This window comes from Anas platyrhynchos, chromosome 10, assembly GCF_047663525.1.
Source record: "Anas platyrhynchos isolate ZD024472 breed Pekin duck chromosome 10, IASCAAS_PekinDuck_T2T, whole genome shotgun sequence".
NCBI lineage: Eukaryota > Metazoa > Chordata > Aves > Anseriformes > Anatidae > Anas > Anas platyrhynchos.
The window spans coordinates 9,425,417-9,447,135 of NC_092596.1; the positions used below are offsets into that span (position 1 = coordinate 9,425,417).

The 21,719-nt window shown below is 39.0% G+C and overlaps 1 protein-coding gene across 2 annotated transcripts; it reads right to left on the minus strand.

The window, feature by feature from the left end:
• Positions 1-1,865: 1,865 nt before the first annotated feature.
• On the minus strand, positions 1,866-21,663 carry LONRF3 (LON peptidase N-terminal domain and ring finger 3). 2 transcript variants are annotated; one of them, XM_027465263.3, is made up of 12 exons: positions 20,975-21,663; positions 20,192-20,310; positions 19,504-19,626; positions 17,210-17,365; positions 15,578-15,821; positions 14,813-14,903; positions 11,521-11,635; positions 10,969-11,090; positions 10,144-10,302; positions 8,993-9,155; positions 8,046-8,195; positions 1,866-7,345 (listed from the first exon to the last, which is right to left on the minus strand). In XM_027465263.3, the coding sequence occupies exons 1-12, from the start codon at positions 21,573-21,575 to the stop codon at positions 7,187-7,189; spliced, it is 2,202 nt and encodes a 733-aa protein (XP_027321064.3). In that variant the 5' UTR covers positions 21,576-21,663; the 3' UTR covers positions 1,866-7,186. The 2 variants fall into 2 exon arrangements, with proteins under 2 accessions (XP_027321064.3, XP_038040084.2); XM_038184156.2 differs by lacking the exon at positions 17,210-17,365.
• Positions 21,664-21,719: the final 56 nt, after the last annotated feature.

Here is a 21,719-nt window from a genome sequence, read left to right on the forward strand (position 1 = left end):
CTAGCAAGCATGACTTAATCTGTTCTATTGTGTAGTTTCTGGAGAACTTGGTATTATTAACTGCTGATAAAAAAATCTGCTCAGCTTGAAAATCAGAAATAATATATATTAAAAACAACAACAAACAAGCCTAGCCCTATGATAGTTTACTAACAAAGTTTCCATTCCTCCGTCAACTGTATGTGTGGCCAAGAGGGTGACACATAGCAGACCTTATTGTTTTTTTATTATTATTATTCTGGTTAGGATGGACTAAGGACCAGTCAGTCTACAACTGGTATGGCAGAGGCTAGAGGTGTTAAATAAATAGTTGTTAAATTAAGAAGTCAGCTACCTCACTTGCGGATAAAGATGTTGCAGTACTTTAACTCATAGATAACTTCAGCACATTAATAGATGTTCCAGGATTTTGTGGCATCTCATTAACAGAATAAAAAGCATGTTACAGCTGAATGCCAGAATTTTCAAAGCTGTGGCAGATAACAGCCAGGAGCTATCACATAGCATGCCCTTCACTTTGCTCAGCATGCCACAGTCCTGATCCAAGCCCCAGTGAATGCAGGTTATTGTGTTACGAAATAAACTGGGAAGCAGAGGCTAACTGGAGTAAGTAATTTCCCTTCAACTGCTTTACAGGATAGAGATCATTAGCACTTCTTAGTGATCATTTTAATGTGAAACATTATGTAAGCATAGATGACTTTAGAATAATTCAAAAGTCATTTGAATAAATCTGTGTAGATACAGCATTACAAAATGGGAACACAGTGAACAAGTAGTTGGAAAATAGCTTTGCTACCCTTTGTTTTAATTTTTTCTGCTTTAAACTGCAACTAAAAACATTTCTGAACTGTACATTAAAACCCATTCTTAATTAAAGCCTCCGAACCTGAAATTGAGAATTAAAAGGAATAGATCCAACACGTTCCCAAACAAACCTTCAGTTTTGACTATTTGCTATTTCGTGATGGAAAAGCACTTCAACCAAAACAGTTCCTCTACTCAGATTCAAATTTATGTTGTTAAAGAAAACAGCAGTGTTGGCATAATTAGTTTTTGGCTTACTATATACGGTTTTTAGACTATGCCCTGGATTCTAAAATAAATGCAGGACCTGAGCAAGCTTACATAAGAGACCAGCCAGCAAGCCCAGCTCTGGTAGTGTAAGTGGCAGGGACTGATTCAGCGTATGACAACCGTGCCACAGCTCCTATCTTGCTTAAATGACAAAGTAAAGGAGCAGTCCATATGTGTTTTAAAGGAACAGTCTGTATGTGTTTACCTTTTAAAAAAAAATCAGGCAATGTTTCCACAGTTTTAGTAGAATAAAATATGAAGTTCCTCTCAGTGATAGTTCTATGAATAAAACTACACTTTTAGCTTTTTCTGTAAAATTGAGGACTTAAACCCTATGAAACATCTGGTTAAGGGGTCCTCACTGAATGTAGTGCTTTCACACAGCTTCGAAAGCAGCTAGGGCTCATTCCTGGCTGAGACTGTAAATGAAAAGTTAGCCTGGTTATTGCTTCAAAACACAGACAATGAAGCAACTCACTGTGAAGCAAACAGTATGTGAAAGGTACCACAGTCCAGAGAAGCAAATGTAGTGCTGAAAGCCAGGCCCCTGTCAGTTCCCATCATTCCTACTTTACTACAAAGAAGGAAAAATGCTCTTGCTGTCCTTCACAAATGAGGTTTGGGCAACTAACTTCCTTTCTGGGAGTTAGTTCCTTCACATCAAATTTTGTTGCATGACTGTAGGATCTAAGAGTTGTTCTTTATTCCTTTTTCTAAAATACCAGAAAAAGCAGCTCATGTGTCATGTTTGTTACCAGGTGTAGTTCTTTGTTATGCAAGCCAAAGAGTAAAGAACACAAAAAGTTTAATTAGCAAACAACTCTCCACACAGACTTTGTTGGTACAAGATAGTTATACGTACATCTACAGACACATACAGGTTCTTTGGACTATGATTTTTAAAAAATATATTTTATATGACAATGTGAACAAATCTGGAAAAAAACAAAGTACTTCAACCTTATGTAGAGGTAGCTGAACAGTACTCTGTTCAGTGATATGAGCATAATAACTTAAGTTTCAGTTCAAGTTCATTACAGTGCACAAAAGGATGTTTTACAAACAAATGGAATATACAAGTCCACAAAGAACTTATTTAAAATGGCTTGATAGATATATTTCTGGCACTCTTGTAACCACATAGCTTGATGGAATTAAATTGGACAAGTATATGGTGCCAAATTAAGACATCTTACACAGAGTCTCTTCCTCCTCATTTTTGTACTTCTCCCATCCCTCACCAGGGAATTATAGAAGCTATTACATTGTTTTTGCTACACTTCTGCTCTGTAAACCTTTGTTCTGCAAATTTAAAGATTTAAAGGTGCATATGTGTATATTTATAAAATATATGGCTATGACTCTCTTAAAAAGATCAAGAATGGCAATAACAGAATACAGGCACTTCTATGTGAGGGTTACTTTAGACCTTATGAAACTCCATCATTAGTAAGCACTTCACATGACACCTGGATGAGGAAGTCAATGTACTAGTTCAGTTTTTCTTAAGTATTATCCCTCATTTTAATCCTGACTAGGCAGTTCAGTTTGTACCCAGACAATATTTACTTAGCAAAATGTTTCAGAACAGTGACTATGCTATAGTAACTATCACCTTTTTATAGCTCTAAGACTTTCATTGATTTACTGGGCTTTGGAGTAAACTCCAGATCAGATCTTAAACTATTTGATGTATCAGTTACAGGCTAGGTTGTGAAGTTGACAAAATAACTGACCTCAACCCCTGCTTAGCCTTCAGCTAATGAAGAATTCAGGGGACTGGAGAGCACTACCTAGAAAGCATACAGTTCTAGTGGGGTTTTGATGCATCAAAAACCCTGTAGTTAATTTACATTTGTTTTTAAATAAGTTCGTGAACATGTCCTCCATTTCTAAACACTGTGTTTAAGTACAACTCCTGTCTGTCACTAGTTTAAACACCAGTAAAACTTCAGCACCAACCAGAAATCATTAAAAAAAAACAAACATCTAAAACAAGACTTAATTTTACAAAGCTTTTTCTACAGCTCAAACTAAGCCAGACCTGCTACATCCAAATCCCCCTGACTCTTTTTATTAATTAAAATAATCTTTGGATTAAGAAATCCATGGTTCAGGTGTTCTGTTTGCAAGCAGTCATACAGGACGGAAGCATAGGCCAAGCAATAGGTCAGCCATTCAGTATGACAGCTTCTATCTGTTATTGCTACAAGCCAATGGAAGAGAAAATGTATGAAAAAATTTTACAATTAACACTAGAATGTCAATTAGATTTAGCATGATAATGGTCTAACACACAGGTGATACACCATTTTATCATGTTATTAATATTACCAAACTACTTTCTATAACTGTGCGAGTTCACTGTCAGAGTTGATGTTTTTCCTGACTAATCCAGTCCTGCCTCCAGTTTACTTTCCACAGTTATGCAAGCCAAGATAATAGCTATTTTGATAGAAGCAATTCCCCATAAGTTATTGCTACACAAAGCAACATAATTTACTATAAATGTTAGAAGTTTGTCTATGTATGGGAATGAAACATTACTGTAATTTCTTCCCCCTCAAGTCATCTGTTTTTATTTAGAAGCTATCTGTATGTACAGATATTTGGAAAGGTGATACAGCCAGCCTTGGTTACTTACTTAATCTGTTTTGTTAAATACTTCATCTATGGAAGGGTGAAAAGATTTCAGATGAACACAACTATATCTCTCAAATGCAAATCTGAAGTTTTCACAGTCTCCAGGTGTTTGAATGGTTTACCATGATATTCATGAGGAGACTGGCACTTAGTTTGTTCTATTAGTGGCTTTCCTCTCCATCAGATTTTTTTTTTTTATTTATTTTTATTTTTTTTTAAAGGGGGATTCAGTTTTCTATGTGAATTGAAGAACTTCTGTTGGTTGTAGTAAACCCAACTCACTAATCAAGGGTCAGTGGAAGATACCTTCTCTAAAGGACTAGGAAGAAGCCTTTGCATTACTTATGACCTCACAACAAAAAATAATCAATACTTCTAGCCACAGAGGAAAAGTAACTTTACAAAGTGCTTTTAAAAAAAATAAGAGTGGTTGAGACAAAGTAAATACCTAGAACATAGAAGCATAAATAAAATATTCCCCCATTAAATTTGATCAATGCCATTTCTGTTATTGAAGAGAAGGTATTTTTAAATCTGATCATCTGTTTACTTATACATGTAATAAATGTTGCAGTTACATCCTTGTACTGATTACTACAACTGAAAAAGTCACCCATAGTGTGGCATAACTAAAGATTTTTTTAAATCTCGTTACTTAAACAACCATCTGAACTCACTGAAGAGTGAGGCTACTCCTTGTCCAGCTTTTACTGGACAGCTTTGTGTTCTATAGGAAACTTGTTTCTCACATTTTCCTTTTTTTTTTTTTTTTTTAAACCTGAGGGAATTTGCAGACTACCCATTAATCTAGGATGTGTGGTCACAGAGCAGTCCCAGACAGAACGGTACTGTACATGTACTGATGAACTTCCTTGATGTACTTGATCTGTTGTCCATATGCAGGTCAACTGTATGCATCGTATGCAGTATTTCCAGTGTTTCCAGGCTGCACCAAATACACTGGGTGTTCACAATGCAGTGCATCTATATGCAAATTTCTAATTAGCAAATTGACAGCTGTACTCAAATCTAGTAAAGACAGACAATATTTGCTTATAAAATCAAGGATCCTTTCCTTGGCAATTTCTGAATTAACAAAATAAGCAGAATATGAGTATGCAGAAGATGTAGAGTGCAGGAAGAAAACAGTAAGATCGGTGAGAAAACAGTAAAATAGATATTTAAGGTCCTTTTCTCACAGATATGAGGAACTAAGTGCCAGCTTATTTCTTTGGGAGCAACGTGGGCTCCTTGTTATGCATTAATACATAATAGTTTAAGGAAGAATTATATTTAATGCAGATTCATTTCCAAACAAGTAGGAGTCACTTTGACTCACGAAGACAAATGCTATAGCAGGTCTCAGCCACCATACACTTGTTATTGTTCAGAACATGTATGTATTTCTATACATTGTTCACAGAGAAGCATGTAAAGTACCACCTACAGAAGACGTCAGAAGTGCAGCAATCTAGCAGTATGGAAACAAGTTGTAGCATTTCTAGAGTAGCTAAATGCAAACACAGAATACATCTTCCATTTGCATCACAAGGCTGAAATGCGTTTGTCTTCCATTCTTTCTTTGGTACCCTTATGGAAAAGTCCTATAGAATTTAACAAGAGGGGGAACAAAATTTTATGGAAAGTTAACAGTACAGAAATTACTCTTAACAGATGTTTCTGATGAAATAATGACGGGGAAAACACAGAAACATTAAATTCTACTGCATTTTTCCATAAAGGCATGGAATGGCAATTGGTGCTATCATGGGATAAAATAAGGAAATTTGTAGCATTCCACAACAGTTTCAGGGTTTTGTTTTGTTTCTTTTTGCCACTGAAAACAGTAGCTAGGAATAAAAGGCCCTGTTCTGCTCACACTGAAATCAATGAAAGTCAAAGTGAGCCCCATGGAAGCAAGATCAGTCCCAGAAAGTGGTAGGCAGAAATCAAGAAAGCCAAAATATACCAACTGTTGATTAAAGCAACAACAAAAGAACAAAACAAAACACCTAAGTTACTGCTATTCTCATTTTTGCCTGCTTTACAGCTAGAAGTGATCACCCAAAAATGCACTTGTTTTCGTTAGGGGTTAAGTTAAGCTACTATTTAACAACACTGGCCAATCTCTGTTAAGAGAAATGCAGTGGCTGGGTAGAGATTTGAAGCTAACAGAAACCTGAAGATTGGGGTGAAATAAATAAATAGCATTTATTATGTTTTCCTTCTCACGTAATACAAACTGCCCTCTGAGTCCTGTGGTTCAAATTAACCCTCCCTCCACCCACATACACACTCCAAAACCAAGTCCCAAACACTTAGAAAAAAAATAAAGCTTATCTCAACAGTAACAAGAGTATTTGTAAAAAAGATGTGTCATATCCTACAATGAAATGATACCAATCCTTCCAGTTTCATTTTTAGGAGTAGCCACTGAGTGTGGCTCACTCTTTAGCAGTTGTTTGTAGCCATCATCCTTTCTTGCAAGGAAGGGTTCAGATGTAAATTCAACTAAGTTATTCCCCATTCTGTGCAATATTAGGGGATGGAACCTTCTGTCACCCAATTTCCACTGCCATCAGCTGATCAATGCCTTGATTTAGTCAAGCACTTGCACACTCATGCTTAATGTTAAGTATGTCCTTGACTGCTTTGTGATATCAGGGACCTAGTTGCAAGCATAGGATCAAGCTCCAACAACTGTGCATGAATTATCTCAGAATCTGTGTATACAAAGACTTCATGGCAGGCTGTTTCAGGAGAAAAAAATCCTTCGGCTACAGTAGAACCGGGGACAAGTAGAAAAACATTCAAAGTACTTGAACACAAGTATCTGAAAAATGATCAAAGCAGTTTTTTGTGCACTGCCAGAATCATAATTATCCCCCCAGTTGTACATACAGGGTAAAAACACTAAATAAATAGAGCAGCTCACGTTCCTTTAGAGAATGAACACATAAATAATACACACTTTGAAACAAAAAAATCATAGTGCAAAAATAAATTATCAAACGGAAGTTGTGAACATTATTATACACAATGCTATATAAAACCTGAACCATTGGAAAAGACTTTGCAGTTCACTGAAATAATGCATAAACATTATTAATTCTGCTTCACATTAAGCTGCAGTTTATCCTTTATCCACTACAAAAAATAAAAATAAAAATAAATTAAAAACCTCTTAAGCTTTTTAAAAGGTTTATGGCAAACAAGATCACTTTTTGTTCTATCACATTTGTTATTAATTTAGCAGTGCAGTGATTGAATAATCATCTCAGAGTTCCAAATGGAAACTACTGAAGTATCCATAAACATCCCTTGATCTTTATAACTCATTTTCTTTGAAATTCAGGCTTGAAACATCCTGACACTTAAATCTGTAAGACATTATTGCAGTTAGATGAAGTTACAAGAAATACTCTACAGTCAAGTACTGTGGGAGACTTCACAGCTCTCCTCACCATCACCGTGATCTTGTACGAGACATGAATGTAAGGACACGTCTGATGCCATTCAAGCGGTCTTTGAGGGATTTCATGGCAAGGAAAGGGAGCTGAGCTCTGTTCTCAAGTGGAAGGACAGCTAGGACCCACCAGCACCATGCTGGCCCATTAGGATTAGCCTGCAGTAAGGGGAACAAAGCAGAAGTTAGGAAACATGTATGTGGTATGGTCTTGGTTTTGAACATTTTTCTTCGAAAACACAGCGTCTAGCAAGCAGGTTATATCATTGCCAGCCTAATGGCTTGGGATTACTAGTTGGCTTGAAACAGAAGTTACAGCCAAGTTACACCTTTCCTAAAAATGGGATGTTGAATGTGGAAGTGAGGTGCATTACTATTTTTAGCAACAGTTTATAGGTTGGTCCTTTTTTTTTTTTTCCTCTTGTTAATTATTGATCCAGTCCTTTGGGATACCTGCCTCCTTCATATTTAATTATTTTATACCTGGCACTTCATGTTTTACTTTTGTTGTTATATTCTGTTATTTTAGGATCCCTATTATTTGCAGTCCTTTAGCAAGAGTAACAAGTTTCCTCTCCTGCTTTCTCTTACACTTCTAATTTGCAAAGTAGAGTAGGCAAAAAGACATTTAAGTGTCTTGGGATTAATAATGTAGGTTAAGTTACCAACATTAAATATGAGCTTTCTGTTTACAGTAGTGCTACTACTGGTGCACAGCAACATAATCCAGATACTTTGCTTATGCAGGATAAATACAGAGCATTCTTATTTTCATCATAAAAGACGATGCTTCACAGCTTATCAGTTATCCTTGCTATTTCTGTCTCTAGAAGTTACATAAGCCATGGATTCTGGGTACCTGTGGGTCAGGATCCTTAGCTGGCATCGGACCAAAATGACTGAGAATTCGACTTTTGAGTGCCTGCTTGAGCGAGTTAAACCATGTATATGCCAGATCATAGACAGAATCGTGGAGGACAAGTAATGCAGCATAGTCTTGTCCTTGCACCTGAAATGAGTAAAGAGAAGGGGAAGGTTACTGTTCAGTTTGCTGTTAGGGAAGGCAAATCATTACTTTAGGGTTTTCTGGGGTGGGTAGGAGAAGAGAGCAAAGAATGCCAAGAGAATTCCAGTATGAATCATGAAAAGTGGGATTTTTTTCCCCCTAAAAACAAACTCATTTATCAATTACTTCACATTCTTATAACGTATTCTAAACCAAGGACTCTAATTTGGAGAATAAACACTTCTGGATTGTTATATGAAAATATCTTTTCATAAGCATCCTACAACACAATAAAAGATTATGAAAATAGTTAAAGTTTATTTATCACCTCCTCAAAACAGTAATTTTATTTTCCCACTTAAAACAAAAGCTTATATCAGCCAGAATACTTTGCCTTTTTTTTTTTTTTTTAAATAATTGATGTAAATCATTCTGAAGGTGTAGTAGACCCAACCCTGCTCCCTCTTACCTGAAGAGAAGTTTTCTAATTAGCTTCAGAGCAAACAGGCAACTTGCCCCTACCCCACCACCTTTATCAACTGCAGTTACTCTGTCTAGAAGAGTGGGAAGATCTCATCCTGGATTCACTTAGTTTCTAAAATACTCTAGGGAGAACATTCTTCAGCATATGGGCAGTGTGTGCGTGTACTTGTGTAACTCATTTCTCATCTTTAACCATGAGCAGTCAGTAAATACCAGTTTAATTTAATAGTAACTGTTCCACAAAACAGAAGTTTGTGTGATATATTTGCTTTGAATTTTAGGTATTATACAGTTTAAATGAAATCTTTTGGATTCACCTTTTGATCCTCAATGTACTCAATATCTGCTGTATTATAGCCATCACGCTGGCTGTGCTGTATCACCTTAAATCTCCTCTTGCCAATGCTGTCTACAACGGAGCGGCCATCAGCAAAGAATTCAACGTTTCTTATCTCCAGAATGCAGCCATAGTCTGCAAACCTATTTAAATCAGAACAAAAGCAAGTAAACAAGTCTTACTCTCTCTACCCTTAGTTCCACAGAATTGCCATACAGCCAGTCCCTATCACAAAAGGTACTTACTAGTGTCAGCTATTTCCCATTGTTCACAGTACTGACCTGCTATAGCTCAAATTTTTCAACAATTGTTTTCAAAACTATCAAGAATATTCAGGCTGTCTGATCTGATTAACACTAACTGTATGCTTCAGAATACAAGGAATTGCTTATGAAATTGAAAATTATACAGCCCAGAAGCATGCTTTCTCCATAACTCTGGTGTTTTAAATCAAGACAAAAGAACAAATGCAATTTAGAATAATTATGGAAGGGCTATGAAATCTATACATGAAAAGCTTCCACATTTTCAGCAGATTTTATTTTATAGGCGTGCATTTTGTGTATGTCATACCTTGTAGGTATCCCTCAAAACAAAAGGAAAGAGCTATATACAGAGACAGACATCAAGGTCAAGGCCACTAAGACTGACTGTAAAAGGTTCAATGTAAATGCTCAGCCAGTCCTTACAAAGGTCCTGCTCTACCTCTAAATACACTGGAGGCTGTAGAACTGTAGCCCAATAGCTTAGCTATTTTCCTAATTTAAAGAACACCTTACCTTACTGCCATTTAAATTTGATTTCTTGTGGCAAAGCATTAGATTTTAAAACAGTTGAAAATATGCTTCCTTTCCACATATTTTTAAGAGGTCTGCAGTTCAACTTTGTATAAAATGCACTAGCTCTGTGTGTTTCAAGACAGATGGTCAGTCATAGTCAGAATCCAACTGCTCAAAAAGAGAAACTTCAGTCTTCTCAGTGTCTTTAACTGGCATGATTAGGTAGAAGGTCTCTCTACTAGAGAACTATCACATATGTTTATAGTGATGGACCTTTCTGCACCTCTCTCCAAAGGCCTTGCTCCAAACTAAGTGGGGTAGATCAGATGGCCCAAGCATGCTGCTCACTCACCCCTTCACAGGGTCACTGATGCACATCCCAAATTGTTTGGTGCCAGTCTCCATGCACCTTCGAATCATCAGGCGGTAACATGGCTCAAATATGTGCAGAGGGCACGGGACTGTAGGATAAGCCATCGTGCAGACAAATATAGGAACATTCTTATTTAGGCTGTAAAAAAAAAAAAAAAAAAGTGACACCAGATAGGAAACTTAACCAGAACACTCACAAGGTATAAGATCCATACATTTTATACAAGAACATTCTTTAAAATTATTATATCTGTAAATAGAAGTTTAAATTTAGAATATTATTAGTGTGGTAAGTAAAACCTAAAACTGTTTTTCTTTAAATTGATTATCTGACTAGTTACTGTGCAAACTGATATACCACTTATTAGCAAGAAAGGTTTTAGTTATGCTGTCTGGTTTTGCTAGTGAGAGCATTAAAGCATCTCCGCTATTCTCTTTATAGATTTTCCTTAATCCCACTTCTTCCCTACCCAGTAATTTCTGCCCCCCAGCCTGTAAGACTACTTCCACTTATTGTCTTGCTCTGTGGCTTTCACAGAGGGCTACTGAAAGCAGCTACATTGCTTTATAGCTTGTTTATAAAGTAACATCCCGGATTTCTTCTTATTATTGTTTAGCACAGCGTCCAGTTCTTATGCTTACTCAAAGCACAATTTCACCTGGGCCCTGTTCTCTTTGAATCACTGATACCAAGGAAGAAGCTCTTTTGTCAGCATCTTAGTTTGCGTTCCCCCGCAGCAGGAAGCATTTGTTAGCTAACAGCAGTAGTATTAAAAACTGAGTTTTAAATAAATGGTTTACATACTTGGAAAGCTCTGCTATTTCCTCTTCATAGATCTTTCTTCTTTCAGTGAGTTCTTCTGGAAGATATCTAGCTATTAACTCCTCCATTAGTACTGTTTTACAGTATTTCCTCATAGCCAAGCACTGCAGTAAAAAACAAAACCAAAAAACACAGAAGCCATTATATTGTGTAGCATTTCAAAGCGTGCGTGGCCTATGCTAAGGTAGTCATCTGTTTGTTCCATTTTTCTGTGTCTATAGTGCATCAAAACAATCTTAAGGTTGCACTGCCACTGAAGAGTTGTTTATCAAACTATTCCCTATGTTAGGAATATTATTTTAGACAATCTGTAGGTGACCTGCCTTCCCTCCCTGATTTCCCAAGTACAGACCTGGTTGTAAGGTTTCAACAATGGAGATTGCTCTAAGTCACAAGAATTACAAGGGCATTTCAGAAGTCACCTTTTTCTTCAGTTAAGCAATATTACTTTTGAGTTTGGAAGATTCCTGAAGGTGCTACTTGATCCTGTCCTGTGCCCTTGAATTTGTGCTGACAACATCCAACCATCATTACCTCTGAGAGCCCTTCTTTGCACAGGGGACATTTTGGGTTGTGATCCAGGCATCTCTCAAGACATTTGAGGCAGAAGGTGTGTCCACAAGGTGTAGTGACAGGTTCATAGAAGAGCCTGGATTGGAAAATCCAAAAGACAAAAAGACAACAATATCGTGTACCAAAACAAAAGAGCTTTTACCAAAAAGCTTTGCATTAATTCACTAATTTAGCTACTGACTACTCCAGGGATAAAACTGTTCCTTGCTTTTCATTCATGTCTTCATCCAACTTTTGTCTTTATTCAGCTTACAGACTTAATTTTATCACCCAATGTGGAAAAGGCAGCCCATGAACCCAAATTTTGGTGAATGCGAGGGAGAAATATTGTTTTTAAGTTCAGATAGGCCAGGCCTTCATTATGTTCAACACAAGCAATAAATAGAAGCAGAAGTTGGACCATCTAACTTTTTCTGATGAAACTGAGCAATGCTTATACAACTATTAGCGTGGAAATCATGTGATTACTTGTATGTGCTTCGGTCTACCCAAAACAGCTATTTGCAGTAATAGCCCACAAATCATTACAATGAAATGTATTATTACAAACCTGGACTGAGAAAGCAGTTTTGTTGGAATAGACAGTTTTTAAACCTTCAAATGACTGTTTTTCTGGAAAAGCAATGATATTAAATTCATGTTTCATCTAGAAAAATATTTAATTATATAAGGCCAGGACTTTAAAGTATCTTCATATCTAACCTTTACCCATTTCAAGCACCTCTGGGACACTTATTTTCATGTAGAAAATGTTTTTGGCTTATTATAACTATGTGATATTGTAAAGTGATGTTTCCTTGCAAGTAAGTACCATAGAGAGATGTTGATCATTTAAATAATCCTACTAAATCTAAATAACTTTTTTTTAAATACAAAACCTTCAAAGCTATAAATTAAATTGCTTGGCATATGATGCGCTTCACAGCATACTGTGTAATCATTTTAGGGGCTCAAATACTAGCCTAATTTTAGTTTATCAAGTTTATCAAAGCTGCAAACTAAGTTCTATTTTACTTGTGGAAAGTATAAACATGTAAACCCACATTTATTAATATCTTGAACAAGATGAGTGTACTTAGGAGCATAATTGGCTCTTCGCAAGATTGCCATTGCCATTTTATTAAATGTCCTTAGTTACTATAAATATTGACATTTAAGCAAGGGAACATATGAAGAAGCATCTAAAATGCCACACCTATTATTGCAACTTGACTGTGTCATTAAAAACCCTTATTACTTGTTTGTTTCATGAACAGAAACCTCACTGTCTTACCTTATTGCCTTGAATTACGTAAAATACCAAAATCTACATTATGCTTCAGTAAGAACTGGTTTGTGTATGCAATTATTTCGTAGTGACTACTTGAAGTGTTAGCATAAATACAAGAAATTCCTGTTAAAATGCACGATCCTGCTCTGGCTCACTGTAGCCAGCAGCAGCTTTTTCCCCAGTGACTGAGGGACCTGGACCAAGTGTTGTGACTTGCAGAAAGCAGCACTATACAAAAAAGACTTCTTGTGACATCATTTTAAGCTACTGTAACAGCAGAAAATGAGTATTCACGCCTGCTGAGTAATGCTCCCTCATTTCTCACCAACATGTTGCTTTGAGCTTTACTTTTTTTCCTCCTTGCTGCTGGAGTGAATGTAGATCAATAACGTTTTGGCCACCCTAGCAGACAAATAGGCTAATAACAGCTCCTGCAGGTAATTGTGAATAGGTCAGTAGGTTACTAGGTAATTAGTCCAAAGTATCTCAGGATCCAAATCCCTAAAATACATCTGACAAACACAGCAGGAAATAATTATGATCAACCTGCATTAATAACATGAAAAAGATCTTGTGACAGATTCCCTTAGCACAGGCCTTCATTATTGCAGTGTTACAAGGCTGACATCCTTCTAGATGCAAGGCCTGTATTTGTGATTGCAATTATACGATCAGCACTAACAAACATTCCTGTACTGTCACAGAACCAGCAATCCACAAGATAAATTCCTTTAAGAATGTATTTTGGTCTGTTTCTGATTAACAGAGGATGAGAAAGTAGCACTAATTAATTTCATTAAAAGCACTGAAAAATTATTTGTGGACATAATCATAAACTCATTAAAGCCAGATAAGACCAACTGTGTGGCTTTCTGTTAGAGGAAAGTTTGGTTTTTAGCAGCATCAAGTGTTCTTACAGTTGTGTAAAATTTTGGAGCATGTATTTAGCTGTAGGCAACTTGGGGGTAGAAGGGACAGATCTGATTTATTCCAAGCAGAAGCAAGTTTTAGCAGTTGTTCCCTCAAAGGTTTCAGTTTCTTTGAAATAAATTGAAGCACTCCCCCCTACCAGCATATAACAAAGCAAAGAAAATCCTCATTTCTCCAGTCACAGACCTTCAGAAAAAAAAAGCCTCTTCATGGATTTTTTTTTTTTTTAATATCTGATATTCAAGAATTGGAATTTTTGTGCAAGACAAACCTTAGCATACTTTGTTGATAAATCTGAGTAATTAAAAAGATAAATGTAAGCAATGCTTTAATGCAGAGATCAAGACTCCTGTGAAACACATCTTCCCAGTGTTTCTTTCAACGTCAGTAACAAAATCTCATTTCTTTTTAAACAAAGCAAGCAGTAAAACATGTGCTTGACAATTTTTTGTTGTTGTTTTGTTTTCTAAAATCAAAGTCATTGCTGTCCTTAAGAAAAAAATCTGTTAATTAACTGAGAGAAGAGATCAAAGCAGTACAGTGATAGACTTTGTAAACTAAGGAATTCAGTGCATCTGTTAAGCAATAGAGGAAAAAAACATACTTGATTGCTTGCAAGACCCTCCTATTGTCATAGCAAGAACACTAATTTAAATACAAGCTTGCTGTATTGGTAATACTTAGTTATTTTGTGTATTATATAAACACTATATATGGCTCTGTAAATTCCAGAGGATGAACTGTGGTCAAGTGCACTGGGTCAGTGGGTGGGTGTAACTAGTGAGAAGAAATCTTTCAGACACCTCCACTAACATGTATAACCCTTCAGTGACCTCACATGTCCTTCCCAGTCATTAATCTGGGGCAGACTGGAAGTACCTATTCATCACAGTGCTCAGAACCAAAGGTCTAGAAATGCGTTAATGGAATAATAATTATAATAAAGGTTGGTTTCAAGTCAGAGGGAAAACTACAAGTAAGCTAGAAAATCTCTAGACTGAAAATGGAAAAGAGATCCAGTTTCAAAGCTAATGACAAGGAAATAATGGATACCTCATACACAGGGAGCAGTCCAGATCTGATGGATCCACAGATTCAAATGGAGTATGTTGCCCAGTGCCATTTCCTTTAGTATCAACCGCATCTAACAATAAAAAACATATTACAGTATGATTGGTCACTGATACGTAAGCATAACCTGCAGCTGTACATCTACAACCAGCATCTGATATTTAAACATGCATTGTATTTACTTGGAAGTTACTGAACCATTGAGCATCATTACAGTAATTTCTACACAAAACATCAAACTCAGCTTTGACACAAATAAACACACCTCCCCTTACTTTTGGTGACATTATACCAGCTTACAGAGGGTTGAATTTAGCCTTGCATTAACAACATCAAAATATATTTTGCTGGAAGCCTTAAGTGGGACAAGTTTTGCTGTCATTCTACTCTACATCCCACACTGCGAAAAAAGGGGCTAGACCTCAGATGTCAAAAACAAACAGAATTAATGCTTAAGCATAATTCTTTATTATTTTTAATTGATACGGAAAGTGCCAGAAGTACATACAATAATGTTCCTTAAAAGATTCAGAGCTCTGCTGATAAACAAGCAATCGACTCAACATTCCTAGCTACCTTTTAGACCAACATAATTAATTTTTTACAAGGAAGGTTCCACATCATGTCCTGATTAAACTAAAGAGAAAGTATGAAAATCAAAGTGTAATTTGGACCCTCTTAAATTTTGTGTGAGCAAAAACTCTGATTGCATGTCATGGAACTTATTCTGTGTGCAATTCAACATACCTTTCTTCATGAGCTTGCAGGGCACCTCAGCATTTCTCACCTCCTCCGAGCAGCCCTTCCTTTTCAGGAGGCTGCGCTTATCAGAAATGAGAAAGGCAGACTCTGCAATGGAGGCGAGTTTGTTCTCCTCCTCTAAGCAGTCCTTTTTACTCTCTGTGATTTGTATGGATTTCCTCAAATTGCCAGAAGTAGTTACATCTGGTTCCTCTTGAATAGGAAAACCCTTTTTCTGTTCCACATTTACCTGTGTAAAGAGAGGATTGACATTAGAACATCAATCTTCCATCAACTTGGTAAGGAAAAAGAATCAAACATGTCATAAGTCTTTAATATTGTGAATCACCAGGAAGGACTTTGTCAGTCAAGGAACAGCAGTTTGAGAATTACTCTGTCAGGGCTTGATTTCAATGAAAAATAACTGCAAACTATCCTCCCCTCCCTCCCCCAGTATCATTGAGTATATTCAGCCTTTGTGTGTGGCTTTATAGTTTGGCCATGAAATTCAAGCAGAGATCTGGCTAAATGTCAGGTTAAATACATTGTTATCGCTTAACCCAAGGAAAAATACATATTGTTTCTATCATAAGGATGGTATTAACCATCAAAACAACCAAAACAATGTGAGTTTCATTCTAAGGAAGCTGTATAAACATGCAATTTAAAACAGGAAAAAAATGCACAGCTTCCTTCAGAGAGAGACTTCTTTTGCAAAGGATAAAACAATCATTCTCTATCCTGTTATGGCTACAGAACAACCTGTGAGCAGCCATTCCATAGGACTTCACCTATCAGCTTGTCACATCAATTCCCCAGATGAGCCTGAAAGCAGATACTGTGAATTGTGATCAGGATGATGTTTAACATGTAGAAAGATGAGTGAACTGTCCCTCAAATGACTTACTTCATGACAGGCTTGTATGAAGGGATTTCTTTTCAGAGTATCCTAAAAGCCTTTCCAGAAGACAAGGTCACTGATTATTCTTAACAGTCTCAACAAGGCGATTCAAAACCTACCATTTTTGTTTGTAGTTACTAGTCAAGTTTTCTTCTACATGTACAGCATATGCAGATCCTATTCTCAAAGTTCAGGTCTTAATGAAGCAGAAGGGGTCCTTACCCAAACCTGTGAATTTAAACCTCTACAGCTGTTCACAAAACTCTGGCTGTGAAAACCAAGTTATGGTCTCGCTAATATAAATTATGTGGCTCTACAATAATCTCTGATCAGCCTATAGAAACTGAATACAGGATGACTTTGTTGCTGACACATCATCAGTTAGAGTTCAAGCTAAAACCCTGTATTTGAGTATTTCAAGGCCCTTGAGGGTATCTCAATCCGTACTTCAGAGGCTCTTTTCTACTACCAGCTACTCAGAAGAGCTAAAGGCAGCAATAGTACCCACTCAATTCTTACATAAAATTTGTAAGAACAGAGGGCTTCAATTAAAGAAACAGAAGAAGTCAGTAAGAGACTTCAGTAGACCCACATTGTTTTTTGTATGTTCTGTAACACAGTATGTCTGAAACAACACATCATTCCATCTCCCAGAGATGAAAAGGAGAGAAGGCTTCCCCACGTGAACATAAAACACACAGCAAAATTAAGAACCACACATCAGACTCGATCTTTACCTTGAGCAACCTTTGTAGGTTATGGCTGGTGCCTCCAGATCCCACTGAATTTAGGAGATTCCCCTTTAATCTAGAGTGATGTGACAACAGCTGCAGGATATCTGGTAAGTGTTCCTGAGCATTTCCCGGGATGAGTGAAAACAAACTAAGTAGAAGCTGTGATATAAAACAGAATACTTCACTGCTTAGTTCCTTCCTTGCAAGCTCTAAATGAAAAAGCAAGTAAGGGAATAGCTGACAAGCATCCTTGATTTTTTAAAAAACGTTTAAAAGAGCCCTTTAGTCTAGGATAAGAGAAAAAAGTGCACAAGGTAAAGCAATACAGGCCAAGCAAACAGAGGAGACATTTTGGGAGTTAAACAAGCCCATACATTACTAACCATTCTAAGTGAAACACACACCTGTGTCCTGTTTTTCTGCAGTTCACCATAAATTACTAACATCTTTATTTTTTGCTGCACATCAGAAATTTCACTGAATTTACTAAGTATGGAAAACACTCATCTCAATCCAAGTTCAGTTAAGTGTTTCTGATACTGTAAATTATAACTATTTCTATTCACTCGTGAGAATACAAAAGTGTAGTCAGGAGAAAAATGCTCTCTTCATTTGCTATCAGAAAATAAATGAATCTGTATCTAGTTGCAACTTGTAGCCACTTGTACAGCACAGCTCATCAGATGATTATGAAAGAAACAGATGAATGGAAAATTTGCACACTTTGAAAACGAATTTCAACATACAACAGAGGTGATCCTGTTGATGCCTGAGGAAGCTATATGGCAGCTAAGATGGCTTTTATAAGCCAAAAAAGATTCCAAAGGATCAAGCTATGTCAAAACTAACACAGACAGACAGTTAATAGAAGCAGAACATCACAGTTACACCCAAAGAATTTGGTAAGTAGTAGTTCGACATTGTTATGCAAACAGCCTTGGAAATGCCCCAGTAGAATACTGCATCATGGATGAACTCTGTGTCTGATGAGTGCCCAAGTTATTCTTTCAGTCACAAGCAGCCAAGTTTTTTCTCAGAACCCCACTGCTCAGAAATCAGGTGTCTTAGATAAAGCTCTTTGGAGTCTGAATTTAGAATCATATCTGTTTATTCCTGCCCTTCTTGCTCTAGTGCATAGGAAGTCTCCCAGCATGACTATGAAAAAACAAGTTATGATACAATGATGGTGAAAGACTGCATGGAAAACACTGGCAAGAAAAAAAAAAAGTCTAACCAAGCCAGAAAGCTAAACAAATAACAATGAGAAAAAAAATCACAGGAAATGGAAGTCTCAACCATATACAAAGTGAGATACAAATCTGGCTGCACTGCAGCCACCCAGGTTATAACTTCCTCAGTTACTTTCATTAGCAGTGCTTCACTGCAAGAATGCTACTGTGCTTCTGAAAGGCTTTTCATGTCACAGCAGTCAGCAGCCCAGAGGTTCACAACCCACCAGCCACTGAGAAAAGCACAAACACACTGTCATGAAAGAAAAATCAGTATAATGAAAACAGAAGTATTACTTCTTTATTATCATAAGCTATTGTTGCTGTGACGCTAAGCCTTTCAGCTACAACAGAAAATGATTGATTGTCAAAACACTAATTTCTGAAGTGGTGGGCAAAGTAGTACTAGCAAATTTTACAAAACCTCTAAGAATCCACATCAACTTCAGCTGCTGCTGAAAAAAGGCTCACCGCAGATCTATTTTGTTGCTTTTTTGGTGTTAATTATTAGCAACCTTTAAGAACTATTTTAAAAACAGCTCTTTTGTTGACTGCTTCCTTCCACGCCTCCTTCACACACCGATACTCAGCACAGCACGACCGGCAGTAGGAAGAGAGCTGCTGCTCCCAAGTGGAGTTTGAGGGGTGCTGCGTGTTGCATTCTAGCAGTCAACAGCCTGATACAACATTCAATAGCAACTCCCCCTCTTTTGCACTCTCATTGGCAATACCTTGCTAAGCTAGGAAAGAGAACATTAGTTTGATTATAGGGAATCACAATAGTCTGTGGGTGGTGATTATTAACAATTGACTTTTACTTCAAGATTACTGATGCTACCACTGTGAATAACTGTTTCCACATAGTATCTGCCTAGTATGTTTATTTTACTACCTCCTTACCTCCAAGAAAGGGATACACATAAGCCCAAAATTTGAACAACAGCCTGGACATCCCTCCACCCAGCCCTTCACAGTAATGAGGGGCAGGGGAAAGAATAAAAAAACCAACTCTTTTTTTCTATGACAGGCCACTGAAAACAACAGTTCCAGATGATTTAGGGAACTTACCTTCTGAGCCTCAGACTTGGCAGTCTTGTTCCCAGTATCTAGAGCAAGGCAGAATAGGAACTCTCTTAAAGCTTCTTCTGTTTTCCCCAGATTAGCTAATGCTTGTCCTTTCCTTAAGTGACCCTGCAACAACATATCCACAGCTGCAGCTTTCATTCATTTTGTTGTGAGAATGCAATAAAAGCAAGATGAAGCAATAGAAAATCTTTCCAGACAGAGAAAGTTAGGCAGGGATAATTCACTAAAACAGTCTATTACACCTTGACACCACCAGTGCCTGCATTTCAAGCTCTTACAGGCAGAACAGGGATATTCTCCAACTCGGGCAGATATAATTCTCAAGGCACCTGAGCCCAGCTGATCTTGGAGAAATCTACTTCCCCTACATTAATCTCCTAACTAGTGATTACTTCCTTATATAAAGATATAAGCACAACATCCAGTTTTTAGAGACAGTTCATGAACTTGAGATGCCTGCAGGTCAAAAACAACAGCGCTAGCTCATCCTCCAGGATCATCACTCTCTTCTTTCACCCTAGAAAGCTCAAGAATACCATGGTTCAATGTCTGTAAACCACAGGAGTCCAAGAAATTACAAGACAAAGCTTGCCTCAGATTCAGCTCTGACCAAGGCAATGGTTTTCTATCCAGGGCAGCAGCATAAAAAGCAACTGGAGTCAGAACTTACTTTCAACCAGTACGGCTGAAGTCTGCATGCTGCTTCTGCATCATGCAATGCCTCTTCACAAGCTTTCAAAGTAGAGTTAATCTGGGACCGGTTGCTGTATAGTAAGTGGTCGTTTGGGGCTGTAGGAAATAAGAGAAATTGGTTGATTAACCGAACTTAAAAGTAGTTACATAAGCTTTATTCTTTTCAAATTTATTTTTGAAGCACACGCTGTTCCTCACAAGTTGTGCATTAAAAAAAAAATATATATACCCAGTCTTTAAATAACCGTGTAGTAAACGAAATATGGAAACCTCTTTGTGCAGCTCCAGCCCAAGTGCCAGCTACACATTACATAACCGCAGGAAACATTGCATAAAGAAGCGCCCAGACACTTGCACAATAAATCACCGGCTCCGACCGAGGACCAGAAACTTACAGGAGACATTTGGGGTGGCAGGAGGAAGGCTGCTATTGTGTAGACGGGAGTTTCAAAATTGCAAGCGTGAAAGTTTCGAGGGGGTGGGCGCGGTTCCCTCCGTGCCTCTGCTGGAGGTGGGAAGAGGAGCGCTGCCCACAGGCACCTGTCCCCGCCGCAGCAGGGCACAGGGGGCTCGCAGCTCGGGGGCTCGCGGGGGGGGCTCGGGGCAGCCCCGCAGCCGGCTCCCCCCTTCCCTCCCAGCTCCTTACACAACGGGGCCGGACCGCAGGCTCCCGGCTTATGCAACCGCTGCTCTCCTGACCCACTTTCACCGCGGGACGGAGCCTCCCAGCTCCCCCCCCCTCCACCTCCGCCTTCCTCACCTAGGCTGAGCGCCTCGTTGTACTTCTGCAGGGCGGCTTGCAGCTTCTTCTCCTCGTACAGGCGGTTCCCTTCGTGGCGGAGCTGCGACGCCTTCACTTGGCAGGGGAACCACTTGGCCAGCAGGTTGCTGAGGATGACATTGACCCGCGGGAGCTGCCCGCCCGCCGCGCCGCCCTCCTCCCGGCACAGCACGCAGCGGGCCCGCGGCGGCCGCTCCCTCTCCAGGCACTTTTTGCAGAACGTGTGGCCGCAGGGCAGCGACACGGGCTCGAAGAGGAAGCCCTGGCACTTGCGGCAGCCGAACACCTCCCAGTCGCGGGGCTGCTGCTGCTGCTGGGGGCCGCTGGCGGCGGCGGGCAGCCCTTCCCTCAGCCGCACGCCCCTGGCCAGGCACTCCACCAGCCGCCCCAGCTGCTCGGCCCGCAGCTGCCGGTGCCGGGACGCCAGGCGGTACAGCGGCAGCGCCTCGGGCAGCCTCCCGGCGGCCGCCAGCCCGTCGGCCCGCCCCAGCAGCGCCCGCCACTCGGGGGCCCGGCTGCCGCCCGCCGCCAGCTGCTGCAGCACCAGCGGGGGCTCCGGCGGCGGCTGGCGGGACCCCATGGCGGCGGCGCCCCTCAGCGAGCCAGGCGGGCGGGGGGCGCGGCGGGGCCCCGGCGGGCCATGGTGCTGCCGCCCCGCGCCGGGAGCGTCCCGGCCCGCCGCCGCTTATATAAGGGCGGCCACATGATGCGCAGAGCCCCAGCT